This window comes from Fistularia commersonii, chromosome 6 (genome assembly GCF_037954325.1).
Source record: "Fistularia commersonii isolate RoL2024-O1a breed Wild chromosome 6, RoL_Fcom_v1.0, whole genome shotgun sequence".
Classification (NCBI taxonomy): domain Eukaryota; kingdom Metazoa; phylum Chordata; class Actinopteri; order Syngnathiformes; family Fistulariidae; genus Fistularia; species Fistularia commersonii.
Genome location: NC_141289.1, coordinates 20805463 through 20822403, shown reverse-complemented (window position 1 = coordinate 20822403; position 16941 = coordinate 20805463). Strand labels below are relative to the sequence as shown.

Genomic DNA, 16941 nt, shown 5'->3' with positions numbered 1-16941 from the left:
CACATACACACAGACTCACACACGCACACATACACATAGGCTCACACATGCACACACGCACACATACACATACACCCACACACACTGACACACACAGTCACTCACACTCACACATACACACAGGCTCACACACGCACACACGCACACATACACACACAAACATTCACACACACAGACACAAACAGTCAATTACACTCACACTCACACTCACACACACACATGCACACACACACACACACACACACACACACACACACACACACACATACACACACACGCACGCACACACACTCACACACATACACCCACACACACTGACACACACAGTCACTCACACTCACACTTACACACAGACTCACACACGTCACATACACACACAGACACAGATAGTCAGTCACACTCACACTGACACATTCACACACACACACACACACACAGACACACACACACACACACACACACACACACACACACACACATATATACATACCGACACACACACACACACACACACACACACACACGCAGTCACTCACACTCACACACATTAACAGTAACAGTGATGTCATAGAACATGGATGCAACATTTGTTTGTAATATGCCATTATTAGAATAATATTTTAAATGATTGTGCAAAGGTTTGAGTGATTCCAGTATCGGATTTAAATATCCATACTTTTGGGGTTTTTTTCCCTTAAACAAATCCAAAATCCAAATATTTTATATACATTATATATATATATTCCCGGCTCCTCCTGGTGTGTTCAAGTGTTGCAGATCAAGACGTCGAAGCCCAGCAGCCGGTGGACGGTTCATCCATGATCCATGAACCAATTTCCCCACGGGGATTAAAAAAAGGATAAATTATTATCATTATTATCATATATTTCCATCGTGAACGCTCTCCACGTGCAGGGATCGCTCACGGCCCGGTGATCGCCGGCGTCATCGGCGCCACCAAACCCCAGTACGACATCTGGGGGACGACGGTGAACCTGGCGAGCCGGATGGAGACCACCGGGGTCAGCGGCAGGATCCAGGTCCCGGAGTCCACCAGCTGCATCCTGGTGCAGCGAGGCTTCCTGCGGCAGCTGAGGGGCAACATTTACGTCAAAGGCATCAGCGAGCATCACGGCCAGGTGGGACACGCTCGCTATATTCACCTGGGATGAGATGGTTGGTGGCAAAAGTGAACGCAAAGTCTTGATTTGACGATCGGCAGAAAAGATAAGATAAGATAAGATAAGATAAGATAAGATAAGATAAGATGAGATAAGATAAGATAAGATAAGATAAGATAAGATAAGATAAGATAAGGTAAGGTAAGGTAAGGTAAGGTAAGGTAAGGTAAGGTAAGGTAAGATAAGATAAGATAAGATAAGATAAGATAAGATGAGATAAGATAAGATAAGGTACGATAAGGTACGATAAGGTACGATAAGATAAGATAAGATAAGATAAGATAAGATGAGATAAGATAAGATGAGATAAGATAAGATAAGATAAGATGAGATAAGGTAAAATAAGATAAGATAAGTTAAGTTAAGTTAAGTTGAGTTGAGTTGAGTTGAGTTGAGTTAAGATAAGATAAGGTAAGATAAGGTAAGGTAAGGTAAGGTAAGATAAGGCGAGGTAAGATAAGATAAGATGAGGTAAGATAAGATAAGATAAGATAAGATAAGTTAAGTTAAGTTAAGTTAAGTTAAGTTAAGTTAAGTTAAAATAAGATAAGATAAGATAAGATAAGATGAGATAAGGTAAAATAAGATAAGATAAGATGAGTTAAGTTAAGTTAAGTTGAGTTGAGTTGAGTTGAGTTGAGTTAAGATAAGATAAGGTAAGATAAGGTAAGGTAAGGTAAGGTAAGATAAGGCGAGGTAAGATAAGATAAGATGAGGTAAGATAAGATAAGATAAGATAAGTTAAGTTAAGTTAAGTTAAGTTAAGTTGAGTTGAGTTGAGTTAAGATAAGATAAGGTAAGATAAGGTAAGATAAGGTAAGGTAAGGTGAGGTAAGATAAGATAAGATAAGATAAGATAAGATAAGGTAAGGTAAGGTAAGGTCAGGAAAGATAAGATAAGATAAGATAAGATAAGATAAGATAAGATAAGATAAGATAAGATAAGATAAGATAAACTTTATTGATCCCCATTGGGGGAATTTAGAAGATAGCAAGACATCCATGAACAAATGTGAATTGATTCTTTTGAATTGATAAAATTGATAAACATTTTCCACAAACAATCCTGATTAAGACTACAGTTTAAAGAAAAGAGAATTGGGATGAATGTGCTTAAAACAAGAAAACCAATAAAAGAATCGATAAATCTTCAATAGATGAAACCACCTGGCGTGGTGGAGCTGTGGTTGCTCCCCGGCCTTAAAGCAACGCTTACTTTTATAAAAGTCCGTTTAGTGTGACGTTGAAACGTCAATGGAATTTTTCCATTATATTTTAATTGTCATTCTTGTCATAATACAATTCAGATTGTAATAGCTGCGTTTCCTTCAGGTTCGGACGTTCTTCATCAGCAGCCGTGACGAGTGGTCGGTGGTGACGGAACGCAGCGTCGGCCGCGGCGTCCTGCAGAGCCGCAACACCCTGGGAGCCGTGGTCTACAGCCTGGTCCAGACCAGGAAGAGGGAGAAGACGCGGGAGGAGAACGGAGGCTTCCATTTGGTGGAGGCGTCGTAGTGGCCGACGTCCTACACAGGTGGGAACCCAAACAAACCGTCGGGAGCGGGAAGAGTCTGGTGGAATCATCTGAGGGGAACCGGAAATATGTGGAGAACATCGAATTGGACCGGAATCGAGGTTTGAGAAAGCGGCGGGAGTCGTCGGGAAAGCAGACGCTCGCTATCGGGGTTGAGTTGAGGTAGAGGTGGCGACCCCGGGGCCTCCTCGGCCCCTCGGTCCGAGGCGAGGGTCCGGATCTTCTCGCCTATGGAGGAAGAACCCTGTTAGTTCCAAACCCATTCATCGGTCATAGAGAGTCCCTTTTATACAAAGAATGAACAATGCAGGCATTGAGAAGTACAATGGCTGCACACAAAACACACAAGACCGGTGTCAGACGGTACCTTTCTACAAGTCCAAGGCAGGACCTTGAGATGATTCATGGCGGTGAGAGCATCAGGAGGACTGAGTCTCAGAGAGAGTGGTGGGAAAGATCTCAGAAAATAGGATGGGAACAGAAAATTATCCAATTGGTCAGTTAAGGAGAAACAAATGCACACTCTGCAAGAACATATCACACACAGATCCATCCATCCATCCATCCATCCATCCATCCATCACTCTATCGTTGGATTTGGATGTGAATCAGGCCCCCATTGAGAGCCACTTCCATGTGCATGTAGTATCTGGTATCTCAGGGTTGGTGGAGCCCATCCTCCAGGTGGACCAGTCGCACACAAAAAGGCAATGTCATGTTCACACCTTTGGGCAAACTTGACTTTTGGCCAACTGACTTTTCCTGACACATGATCTGTGTCGGGAAGCCAAATCATCTGGAGGAAGCCGACCAGGCACGAGGAGAACATCTGGCCCGAACCCAGGGCCTTCACGCCGTGAGGCTGGAGAGTCGACCGTTACATCCCATAACTGCAGCAGAGTGTGGATGGAGATCACCAGGAGCATTAGCGCGTTGAGAATACTGGGATTTTTACGCCAATGGACTCAAGGTTGAGTCCCACTTACGGACCCAAAGTGTCGGGAGAAAACTTCTGCCAAAAGCACAATCAGACCAAGCAGCAGAAAAATAACTGATCATCAGTCGCATTTAAGCCAAGTCAGAAAATACTTTTGTTTTTTTTCAATGTGCTATTAAGAATAAGAATAAGAAAAATTAGCATCAGCTGTTTTTATTTAGATTTACTTTTTTTTTTTTTTAACAAAAACTGTCCTGAATCCATGAACAATGTGTCAATTTTAGAACTTTTACATTGTGTTTCTTTTTTATCCTTCCGTTTTGATTTGTTTTTTATTGCAGACGACAATAACGAGACTTCAAGGAACTGAAAGTTTCCTAGAAATGTGAGATGAGACAATCAAGGTGTTTCCTCTGAATGATCTCACCGGATAGTTTCGCGCGTCGTCGTCGTCGGCAGCGAGTAACCGGGATTTGCCGCATGTCCGTAACGTTTGTTGGGAAATAGCGTTCCGCTAATAAAGTTTAAAAAATGTCAGTGTGACTAACAGCATTTCAAGTTATGACATCCCTCACATGATTGATAGCTCAAGGTTAAGAACCATTCATGAATAGTTGGAGCTTTATTTCCCTGCGCTGCATAATTGAATGATAACAACAGGAAATCTGCGTTGCGGAAAAGATCTCAATCATCTTTCCTGTGATTGAAGCAGGACGGAGGCCCAGATCCAGGCAGACGTTCGCAAACCACAATCAACAACCGCGGTCACGTGTCCTTTTCCCGCCGTCCAAGATCCGAGGAACTCCCTTCCCGAGCGGAAGCTTCGGTTGCCATGGCGCCGACGTTCGGTGTTTATTTTCTCACCGCGTGCCGTTTTCTAACTCCGCCTATTTCGGCATAATGTCGATGTTCCGCTGCGAAGACATGCAACAGATTGTGCCTGTGACTTCCCTCTGGCATGTGAGCTATTTCATTGAAAGCAATGCGAGCGATAACCGCAGCAAATCCGAGCGTCCGAAACAATTCTTTTCACGACCTTCTTCACGTGGGGCGAGCGCCGGTCGATTGGCCACGGATGCTGGCCGGCAAGCTTCGGCGGCAGGATGAGAAATAATCAGCAGGTCTTCACCTCCGGCCATGATTGTGCTGAAACAGATGTTTTGCATCTTTGTTTTTCCACTCACGGCCTGATAAAACAGTTGGTTTTAAAGTCCACTTTTATTTACAGCGCAATCCGTTTTAATTGTGTTCGTTTCATGTCAACGTGGGAAAGTCCGAAAGATCTTCTCCATTCTTCTGGACGTCTGCTACATGTGGAGAAAAGGACAATAATGTGGAAAAAAAAAATCACCTTCCGTATGATAATATTAAAAAATAGTTATTGCAATTCGTCTTAAAATGGAAAAGCTCACATTGATTCAAATTTCAGATTCAACTCCCAGGTAGTACTGCTACAAATAATACCAAATAAGTAGAATAAGGGTTGAGGTGGAGGAGGGACTGCAGGAAGAAGATGGAGGACCAGCAGCTGGAAAACACCAGACGCTCAGGGCGATCTTCTTCTCAGTTGGTCTTTCACCTTTAGGGTCTCCACAGTGAATCCACCTTCTCCATCTCACCCTGTTCTCTGGATCCTCTTCTCTCACACCAACTACCTTCATATCTTCTCTTACCACCTCCATCCATCTTCTCTCTGGTCTTCCTCTAGACCTCCAATTCCAGCATCCATCCACCAATATCTCCACTCTCCCTCCTCTGTCCACGACCCAACCATCTTTGTCTCCAGAACATCTACCAAGTGCCGTCCCTCTGATGGACTCATTCCTGATCCTCTCCATCCTGGTCGCTCCCAAGGAGAACCTCCACATCTTCATCTCTGCCACCTCCAGCTCTGCCTCCTGTCTTTTGGTCGTTGTCGGTGTTTGTAGATCATCTTCCCATTGTCTCCTCCACCTTTCCTTTCCTTCTGGCTGATAGTCCTCTATCTCGTAGCACCCCTGACACTTTTCTCCACCCATTCCAACCTGCTTGAATATGTTTCTTCACGTCGTCCATTGCTTTGGACTCTTGACCCCGAGTACCTGAAATCCCCCACCTTCTTGATCTCCACTCCTTGTATCCTCACCGTTCCACCCAGGTTCCTCTCATTCACACAAAAACACCTTGACTTGCTGCGACTAACCTTCATTCCTCTCCTTTCCAGAGCATACCTCCATCTCTCTAGGTGTTCCTCTACCTGTTCTTTGCTGTCACTACAGATCACAATGTCATCTGCAAACATCATGGTCCATTGAGATTCCTGTTTAAGCTCATCTGTCAGCCTGTCCATCACCACTGCAAACAAGAAGGGGATCACAACTGATCCTTGATGGAGTCCCACATCCACCATGAACTTCTCTGTTACCCCTACAGCACACTTCACCACTGTCTCACAGCGAGCATACATGTCCTGCACCAGTCTAACATACTTCTCCGATGCTGGCTTTAAACCTTAAGACTGAAGACTTTGAAAATACTCCTGTAAAACAATCATCTCACATCTCAGGACTGGTATGCAAAATCTTGAATCTAAGCTTAGCTTTACCGTAGTCTTACTACGCTGAGACCAACAACTGTGGGTCTCGAGTCCAAGATTTTGAAAAGACTTGTGGAAAAGTACAACTTCTTTCAGCAATTCTTTTGCCACCATGAACTGTTTTCAGCGGGTATCTGCAGAGCTCTGCTATTTCAGTCTAAGAATCAGAATCAGAGGAAGAAACTTATTGTGCCCGAGTGCATTTGGGGGACGCAAAGGGTAGCATAGCAACCGACAACCGATGAACAACTCTATTAATATATCAAATAACTACAAATATATAAAGTAAAGGTCCAACATCACTAATACGCCTTCAATCAAATCTATTATTATGATGATCTTTTTTCCTGTAAATACCTGGTTGTTTACCTGAACAAAAAACTGGACCGGTCACATGATACTGATCAGATGCAGATATATTTATATTTCCTACAGCTTGTGTTTTGACAACGTCCTCCTTCGGCCGTGTGAATGGATTAGAAGCTTCCGTGGGATGTCAGGTAAAGAGCAAATGAAACACACACTTTCTCCTTCAAAAGACAGATGGTTCAGTTGAGTCCAGTGTTTTTCATGAATTCCGGTTCGTGAAAAACATTTTATGCAATCGTGCTGTTTTTTTTTTTTTAATGCACATTCTTTTTATTCCCTTGTGCAACATGTGGTGAGAAGTGATTCCGTAAGAATTGCAGTGTTTTTGCGTGCAAGAGTGTGTGTTTGTGTGTGTGTGTGTGTGTGCGCAAATTCCCTCAATTGTTTTCTAGCTTGCTGAACTACAGCAGTGATTACAGAAGTTATAGCTTCCACCCGGAGCTTTAACCCCACCGAGTAAACCGGCCTTTCTGACGCTTTACAACAAGCATTTCATCCTAATAGTTTTAAATCCGAGGTGTTGTGAATCAAAAACGATTCAAAACATACTTTGCAGCCATTCATCGGTCCATCCAGGATGTGGTCTAGGGAGCAGCAACCGAAGCAGAGGCCCGGCCCTCCCTCCCCGGCCACCTGGTCCAGCGGCTCCGGTGGATCCGGAGTCGTTCCCGGGACGGCCGGGACACAAAAAGTCCCCTAGCGGGTCCCGGGTCTTTCCTGAGGGACCGGACGCCTGAGCCACCTGATCCGAGGAACTCCTCAGTCGATCTCTGAGGTCCAGAGAGTCCAGACCTGCCGTGGAGAAAACTCATTATGTCCTTTTGGATGTGTGACCTTGCTCTTTCGGTTCTTCCCCACAGATGGTGTCCATTGGCGAGCTCCGCCTTCGGGTTCGGCTCCTTCTTCACCGGGACGGACCGGTGCAGAGTCGGTGCTGACACCGCATCCATCCTCCTGGGGTTGGAGGCAGGACCTCCTCCTGGTTCAGGCTGAGAACCACCATCTCAGAGTTGGAGGCGCCTCTCACCGCGGGCAACTCCGGAGCAGAGAAGAGTCCAACCCCTCTGAAGGAGACCGGACCTGGACCCGGAACCAGACCCGGACCCAGACCTGGACCTGGACCCCGAGCCGTGCATACGGGTGAGTCCGGCGGCAGCGAGCCGGAGCCTCTCGGCCTCGTGCACCTGCTCAGGTGCTTCCCTCGCCGGAGAGGTGACATGTCATGGAGCTTCTGCACCGAGCGGCTCACACTGACCCGACCCGGAGGACCTTCTCCTGGCTCGGAAAACACCGGACATTTCTCTTATCCGTTCGGACCCGTGCAGGGACTCTCAACCCGCCACCTACCATCAAATCACATTTGGTGAGAGCAGTGAACAACCTGCTGCAGCCCAGACTCATTACAACTGTGGATCACATAGAAACCGTGGATGGATGGATGGATGGATGGATGGATGGATAGATAGATAGATAGATAGATAGATAGATAGATAGATAGATAGATAGATAGATAGATAGATAGATAGATAGATAGATAGATAGATAGATAGATAGATAGATAGATAGATAGATAGATAGACAGGATAAGATAAGATTAGACTAAGATAGACTCTTTCATTGGTTTAACGTGAGTCCTCATAAGAATAAGAATAAGAATAAGAATAAGAATAAGAATAAGAATAAGAATAAGAATAAGAATAAGAATAAGAATAAGAATAACAATAACAATAACAATAAGAATTACAATAACAATAACAATAACAGTAACAATAACAAATAACAATAAGAGCAACTTCATTTATCCCGAAGGAAATTGTTGCGCCAGACCTTCAAGTAAAATATAACAATAATAAATACTAGTAGGAAAATGTATAAATAGTATAAAAAAGGAGGGAGAATAAGAAATACAAATAAACTATAAAGTGTCTAAGTAACACGTCAAGGCTATAAAGTGTCTTCAGTACCAGGTGAAAGATAAGGAGTGCACAAGAGTATGAAAAAATATTGCACATGCAGCTGTTATGAAATGAAATATCGCAAATTATGAATATATATGCAGATAAATTATTATCTTTCTGTCATTTAAACCTTTTATCAATGAGATCCATTATTTATGTATGACAAGATATATTTTGTCATCTGCGGTTTACCGTTACTTGGATTATTTACACCCACCTGGCCTTTCTACTTCCACTCTCCTCTCTTTTCTTCTAGTTTCAGCATGAAGTGTGATGCGCTTTAAAAGGATTCAAGTTGCCCGAATCCCACACGTTGTGGAGTTTTTTCTATGTTTTGGGTGGTTTTGTCGGGTTGGGTTGGACACAGATGACGTAACAACAGCAGTGCTCGTAGCTACAAGGCTCTGGTGATTTAAAGCAATAATGGCTTCCCTGGTGGGACGGCTGCAGTAGATCGAACCACGCCTGCTGGGAATCTGCAAAATGAGAGTCCGGGGAACTCAGGAGAAGACGTGGAGTAACGAACACGCATTGGTAAGATCAGAAATGAGCCCGGCGTCATTTGAAGGCGTCTGGATCCGCAGGCTCTGTCAGATTCCTGCGCTCGCAGAAAAGTAAAGGTGAAATGAACGACACCCTCACATTGGAAAGATCTGGAGCAGCGAGCGGTGAAAGACCATGACTGTGCGCATCGCCTGACTCCCGGCTGAACGGCTTCTGCGGCGTCTTTACCTCCGTGTGACTCGGATCCCGGGTCCAAAACGGTCACGCACTTCTAAAATTTGCGCAAAACTTTACCCGCGGGCTATTTTCAACACATTAATATTGTATCTTCTCTGTTTGAGCGGCTTTTCTGGTCACGATGAGTAGATTGTTTGGAACAAGTGCCTCTGGGCTTTTTGTATGAATAACAATGGTTCTCTGAAGCTCCCCATCGGGCCGGACAGAAGAATCTAGTCAAGGAAAAGTTATCAGACCCTTCAATTCTCCTAAATCAATTCCCAATCAGCTGTTTCCAAGCTTTTAAACCCACGGCGTCTGGCAGGTAGGAAACCAAATTCTCCACTGCCCCAAAGTGCTGACGGCACGTCGAACTGTTGGGTGGAGTGAATGATTTAGAGGGTTTTCAGTCTTCGGTCTGCTTCCCGTTCAACCTTTGACAGGTCATTCTTGAAATCCACAAAGCGTCAGACTTAGTTCAGTCAATTTGCAGCAAATCTGTGTTGACACCGCGTGTCACCATCGCTTGTGAAAAACAGACGGGTAAATATCCTGCTGCGTTTGCATATTTGATGCTCCTGCTGGGTGTGAAATGCTCCTCCTGCAGGATGGGCTCAAGATCAGCGCGGAAATTCCACAGACCGGGAACTGTTTATTGTTTATTTTCACAACTTCACTCCCCCAAAGAACCCCGAATCTGTTTGCTGTTTGTGCTCTGGTTTGTGCCGAGCTGTTCAGTAATAAGGTTAACGGCTTCTTCACGCCACGGGAAAAGGAAGCGACCTCCCGCCCGGGGAAAACGCCATGTTGCAATACTGAGTCAGGTTGGAACCACTAACTGTCACATGACGGCGTCTGGAGGGGGGGGGGGGGGGGGGGGGGGGGTCACTCAGCTAAACACTCACAAGCAGTTTGGTCAATGTTTCAAAAGTCTTTGCCCAAAGTTCAACGTCCGGGTCATAAAAAGAGCAATGAGCCCCGCGGGTTGAATTCCTGCAGAAACGGTAAACTTCAGCTTGTGTAACACGCCGCTGATTGCGTCCCAGAACGCCGCCGCTATAAACTGCAAGGTGGTCATGTGCCCGGCGGCCACGGGAGCCTCACCGTACCTGCACCAACCTGGGCGGGAAATCTAGCTCAGGTCCAGGAGGCCCGATGGGTCCAACAGGGAGGTAGAAAAGACCCTCGTGCGTGCAGAGCGTGCGCAGAGCGTGCGCAGCGCACGTGAATGACCTGCCGACATCAACACCTACTTTCATTAGTGCTCTTGGTGTTTCCTTCTGAGGGCGGCTTTCTTTTTACACCCTTCGCTCCCTTTTCACACCAGCTTCTCAGTCCGAGCTGTTTAAAGGAGTTAGATTAGTGATAAAACCCTGTGACAACAACTACAGCTACTACTACTACTACTACTACTACTACTACTACTACCATTACTACAACACCAAAGATAATAATAATAATAATAATAATGATAATAATAATAACAACAAACCAATAATAATATTAATACTACTACTACTACTACTATTACTACAACACCAATAATAACAATAATAATGATTATAATAATAATGATTCTACTAAACCAATAATGATAATAATACTAATAATAATTATGGTACTGTGACTGCTTTAACGTCTACAACAACGACAACAATAATAATAATAATAATAATAATGATACTACTAACTACTACTACTACTACTACTTCTGCTAATACTGCTACTACTGCTATTACTACAACACCAATGATAACAAGAATAATAATGATAATGATAATGATAATGATACTACTAACTACTACTACCACTACAACTGCTGCTAATACTGCTACTACTGCTATTACTACAACACCAATAATAACAACAATAATAATAATAATGATAATGATACTACTAAATCAATAATACTAATAGTAATAATAATAATACAAAACCAATAATAATATGAATAATACCAATACTACTACTACTATTACCAAACAAATGACAGTAATAATCATAATAATGGTACTGGGACTGCTATAACCACTACTACCACAACAACAATAATAATAACAATGATAATGATACTACTAACTGCTACTACTACTACTGCTTGTAGTACCAATACTACTACTACTAATCATAATACTACCACTAATAATAATAATGTATAATTATTTAAGAGTTGAGTCCATTTTTGATACATTTGATATTTCATACTTCTTTAAAAATCCCTGGCTTAATTCCATGAGACAAACTCTGCGGCAGCAGAACAAAGGGACGATTATTGATCACCTTTTTGTGAAAATCGATTGTTTGATTGAGTAACTAACCGTTGCTGATCTCATACCGCAGCAAACACTTGATCAGTCATCAATTTACCATCAAATAAATGTACGTATTAGTCTATCAGAGTTTTCTTATAATATTGCTGCAACTCCTGGCGCCCTGTGACCGAGTCAGGTGCAGCAATGAGGCGCTGGCAGAAGGGCTCATTTTTATAAATAAAATAGCCGTAAGACTTAATTAAAATTAAAATAAAATCTCATTTTAAACAAGCTTCTTCTTCCTTCTTTGCATCCCAATGCCAAACGGCCCGGTGCTGCCCGGCGGCTTGCCGCTCAGGGATTCATGCATTTATGGGAAAAGTTTTCATTTTTGCAGACGCAACATGTCATTACATAAATTGCATAACCCTAATTGCATAACCCTTGTTTCCATGTGACATCGTCAGGTGCCGGACGATCTCTGGAACCCGTAAAACTTTTGATCCTAGTTTACGGAAAACTACGATTCGCATCTGTGGCGCGCTTCGACGTTTTCACACCGACGCTTGGGTGGTCTGGTGGAAATCTTTAACGCAAACTGAGACACGCACTTTATGCATTCCTACATTTTCTGCTTTCGCGTCAAACTTTTCAGTCCCATTTTTAATGATAAATGGAATTTTTTTTTTTAAATAGTTATTTTGAAAGCAGTCATTATCCGCACCGCTAACCCTGGAGTATCCGAGCCTTTGCTAGCCTTGGTCGGTTGTAGGGCCACGCGTAGAGATGCACAATCTGCAGGAAGCAATCCTTTCCCGGAGGCAAGTCGTCCCCTCTGGGGAAGATGTTGAAGTATCTTGGGGTTGTGTAGACGTGGCTGTAGGACGGAGTCTGAGCCACGATATCGCCTCCGTCGTTGCTCAGACGGGAGCTCGGTTAGTTCACCCGGCTGAAAAGAGTCGCAGGATTGCCGGGGTCACCTTGAGAACCCGGGGTGAACGGGAGAGTGAATGGTTTTCGATCTCTCTCTCCGACGCCAATGGACTTCTCTGTGACGTGTGAATATGGATGAATGCATGAAGCGTCGTCTGTCCTCGTAGAGTGACTGGCTCTATGTCTCTTTATGACGCTTGATTTAAAGTCAAATCGAGAAGCCTTTCCCCAGGGGACACTTAGGCAGGACAAGACAGGACAGAAAACTGTAAAACAAGAGGGGGAACAGCAGAGTCAATAAATATGTAAACAAGTAATAAAGCGCCGCTGAAAAGGTGTAAAGATGTTTCCGAGGTGCTACTTGGGAGCGTGGCTGGTGTCAGAGTTCATCAGTGGAGTTGAGGATGTGGACGGTACAAAGGTCCTTCGGTGTCCTGCTGGCAGCAAGGCCTCTTAAAAACTGCAGAACTTCCATTATCAACCATCTTGTTCATTTTGTTATCTATTTTTTTACCCTTAATATAAGATAAGACATGATAAGATAAGAAATGATAAGATGAGATGAAATGAGATAAGATAAGATAAGATAAGATGAGATGAGATAAGATAAGATAAGATAAGATAAGATAAGATAGGATAAGATAAGATAAGATAAGATAAGATAAGATAAGATAAGATAAGATAAGATAAGATGAAATAAGATAAGATAAGATGAGATGAAATGAGATGAGATGAGATAAGATGAGATAAGATAAGATAAGATAAGATAAGATAAGATAAGATAAGATGAAATAAGATAAGATAAGATGAGATGAGATGAGATAAGATAAGATAAGATAAGATAAGATAAGATAAGATAAGATAAGATAAGATGAGATAAGATGAGATGAGATAAGATAAGACAGTACTTTATTGGGGAAATCATTGTCATAGCAGCACAACAATAACCATATCAATACATATGTTGTTATTTGTATATGTATATGTATATATAAGATAAGATAAGAACAACTTTATTAATCCCGAAGGAAATTGTTGTGCCAGAGTTACAGAAAATATAATAAATATATAATGTATATTGTATATATATATAATAAATAATAAAAAGAAAAAGGCAGATTTTGAAATAAAATAAACTATAAACTATAAAGTGTCTCAGTGAAACTATAAAATTGAAACTACATATATACATATATATGTATATATGTATATATATATTTCATCCTGTTTATCCAATTATCTGTTCCTATCCTTTTGAGTGTCTTTGTCCTTTTAATTGTCTCTTCTATTCATATATATATTCATATTTATTGATACTGTCATTGTTGCGCTGCTGTAACAAATGAATTTCAATCAATCTAATCTAATCTAATCGTATCTTATCTTATCTTAAACAGAGTGTTTGAGTGAGTGTTGAGTGTGTGGAGCCCGGGCTGAAGGCCGGCCCACTTCTCATCCGAGGACGGCCCGAAACAGATAATCGATGAACGATTCTGAATATCTCAGTATTTTCGGTTGTATCACAGAGCAAAACCAAACGCGAGGCAGCTGACGTTCGATGGAGACGGCGAAGCGGTGAACGCGAGTGTGTGTGTCGTCGTAGCGTTGGAAGTGACCGTCAGAGAGCCGGACATCAAGAATGTGTGGCCAATGGCTGTGTTATCGCTGCGTTCCACACACTTTCATGTCAATGGCCATTGCTGTGCGTCCGAGTTATAAAGAGGACGCGTGAGGGACGGATCATATTACTGCAGATCGGTGTTTTTTCCGGGCGCCTGAGTCATGGTGTTTGGCAGAGTCTGGGCTTTTGCTTCGTCAACATCCTCATTAAGGGCCGAGCCGGGGTTTCTCCCGCTCTCTCGCTCGCGGACCTCGAAAAGGCCACCGAGACCTTTGGCAGGACAGAGTGTGAATTTATTTCCACAGCATGAGGCAAAAGAGCCTTTTTATGCTTCAAGCGACAAAAGTGACCCAGATTTTTTTCAAGCTCATTCCATTCCTCTTTGTTCCAAAGACTTCACAGTGCAGCAAAGCTGTGGTTGATAATAATGAGAGATGAGATGAGAACAACTTTATTTATCCCGAAGGAAATTGTTGAATTTTAATAACAATAATAATAATGACAATAATGATAAAAATTACAATTATGCCAATAATAACAATAATAATGATACGACTACCGTTTATAATAGAAATATTATTATTATTAATAATAATAATAATAATTATAATAATGAAAACTACACTAATGATAATAATAATTATAATGATACTACTACCGCTTATGATAATAATAATAATAATAATAATAATGATAAAAATAATACTACTTTTACTACTGCTACTACTAATAACAACAATAATAATTAAAATAATAATAATGATACTGCTACTTCCACTTCTACTACTACAACTACTACTACTGCTAAGAGATAAAAATAATAATGATAATAATAATAATAATAATGATGATGATGATGATGATGATGATACTGCTTCTACTTCTACAACTACTACTACTACTACTACTACTACCACTACTTCCTCTACTACTACTACTAATAGTAATAATAATAGTAATTATAGTAATGTTAACAATAATAATAATTTAATAATGATAATAATATAATGACAATGATAATAATAATAATGATAATGATAATGATAATAACAATAATAATAATAATAATAATAGTAGTGCTTACAATAATGATAATAGTAATAACAATAATAATAATAATGATGATGATGATGATGATGGTGATACTGCTACTTCTACTTCTACTTCTACTTCTACTACTACAACTACTACTACTACTACTAATGGTAATAATAATAGTAATAATAATAATGATAATAATAATAATAATAATAATAATAATAATGATAATATTAATAATAATAATAATAATAATCATAATGATGATGATGATGATACTGCTACTTCTACTTCTACTACTACAACAACTACTACTACTACTAATGGTAATAATAATAGTAATAATAATAATAATAGTAACAATAATAACAATAATAATGATAATAATAATGATAATAATAATAATAGTGCTTACAATAATAATGATAATGATAATAATAATAATAATAATAATTCATGATTGTTTTAAAGAGCTGAGTCCATATTTGACTTCCTTTAAAATCCTTGGCTTAATTCTATGAGACAAACTCATGCAACACATATGTTTGTTCAGCAGACAATTATTGATCACCTTTCATTAAAATTGATCACCTGATTTAGTAGCTTACCGTTGCTGATGCACTGCAGATCCTGAAGGTATCATGACCCACTTGACCTCAGCAAACATTTCATCAGTCATCAATCTGCCACAAAATAAAAGTGCATACTATTTTCTCTGATTTTTCCCATGATATTGCTGCAGCTCGTGGGACCTCCAAACGTTCTCCCATAACTCTTCCACAGCTGGATGTCTCAAGGAATTTGAAGAGATAAGATAATACTTTATTACATCGCAGGGCAAGAGGACGGGTATTAATAAAAGGATTTAGAAACCCTGAACTTTTGAGTCCACAACCTCCACCCTCTCAATCCACCACCACCTCCTTGGTCTTGCTGGTATTGAGTTGAAGACGGTTGTGGCTCCTCCGCACAACCAAACCCTCCGTCGGACCTCCGTCCTCCTCCTCGTCACGTCCTCGATGCATCCCACTGTGGGAGAGTCATCGCGGAACTTCTGGAGGCGGTGGAAAGATCTGGAGAGGTCAAAGAAAGTCTCTGGCGCTGCTTCCCGCTGGACTCAAAGCGGTACTTTGGTACGAGTACGAGGAGATAACGCCTATCTCCCCTTGTTATCTTGTACCTTCTGCACGCCATGATCTGCAGGCTTCTCGTCAACGGTGGATTTTATTCTGATTCACTTTTTGGATTAGAATTGAGTCCATTTATTTAAAAAAAAAAAAAAACTGGATCCAATATTTTTAGTAGAATTATTATCATTTAAATAATTTCTACACACGTATTCCAAATGTACAAAGGTGCATTGATGGGAATTAAAAACACAGATAAGATAAGATATACTTTATTGATCCACCCTCTCAATCCACAAATTCTTTTGTCACAGCAGCGCAATAGTGACAATATCAATTAATACGAGTATAAAAACAAATAAAAGAGGCAATTGAAAGATAGCAAAAGGCATCCATGAATAAATAGGAGGCAGAGTGAACAACAACAACAACAAGGATGATAAAAAGGATGAGAATAGACAAACAAATATATTTGTGTGAAAACGTTTAAATCCTTTTTTTCTTCGTTCCACCCAATTGATATTCTATCAGATTCCATTTTACTACAATTACAAATCCAAATGTATTCTTTCATTCTTTTGCTTGAACTGTGTGTCTTAACCAGCTGAGTGGAAGTGGATCAGGGGTCAAAGGTCAGGTCTTGTGCTGTAATTTAGTCACAGATCTATAATAAGAAGGAAGAATCCGCCCCTATTT

General features: G+C 41.2%; 1 protein-coding gene across 1 annotated transcript in view; it reads left to right on the top strand.

Annotated features, from left to right (window-relative positions):
- The window catches only part of LOC147233639 (adenylate cyclase type 8-like), a 21602-nt gene extending 16910 nt beyond the window's left edge, over positions 1–4692 (top strand). Inside the window, exons 22-23 of the mRNA XM_086148635.1 lie at positions 916–1139; positions 2514–4692. Coding sequence (XP_086004761.1) covers positions 916–1139; positions 2514–2696 — 407 coding nt within the window. The 3' untranslated portion in view covers positions 2697–4692. The remainder of the gene's footprint in view (positions 1–915; positions 1140–2513) is intronic.
- Positions 4693–16941: the final 12249 nt, after the last annotated feature.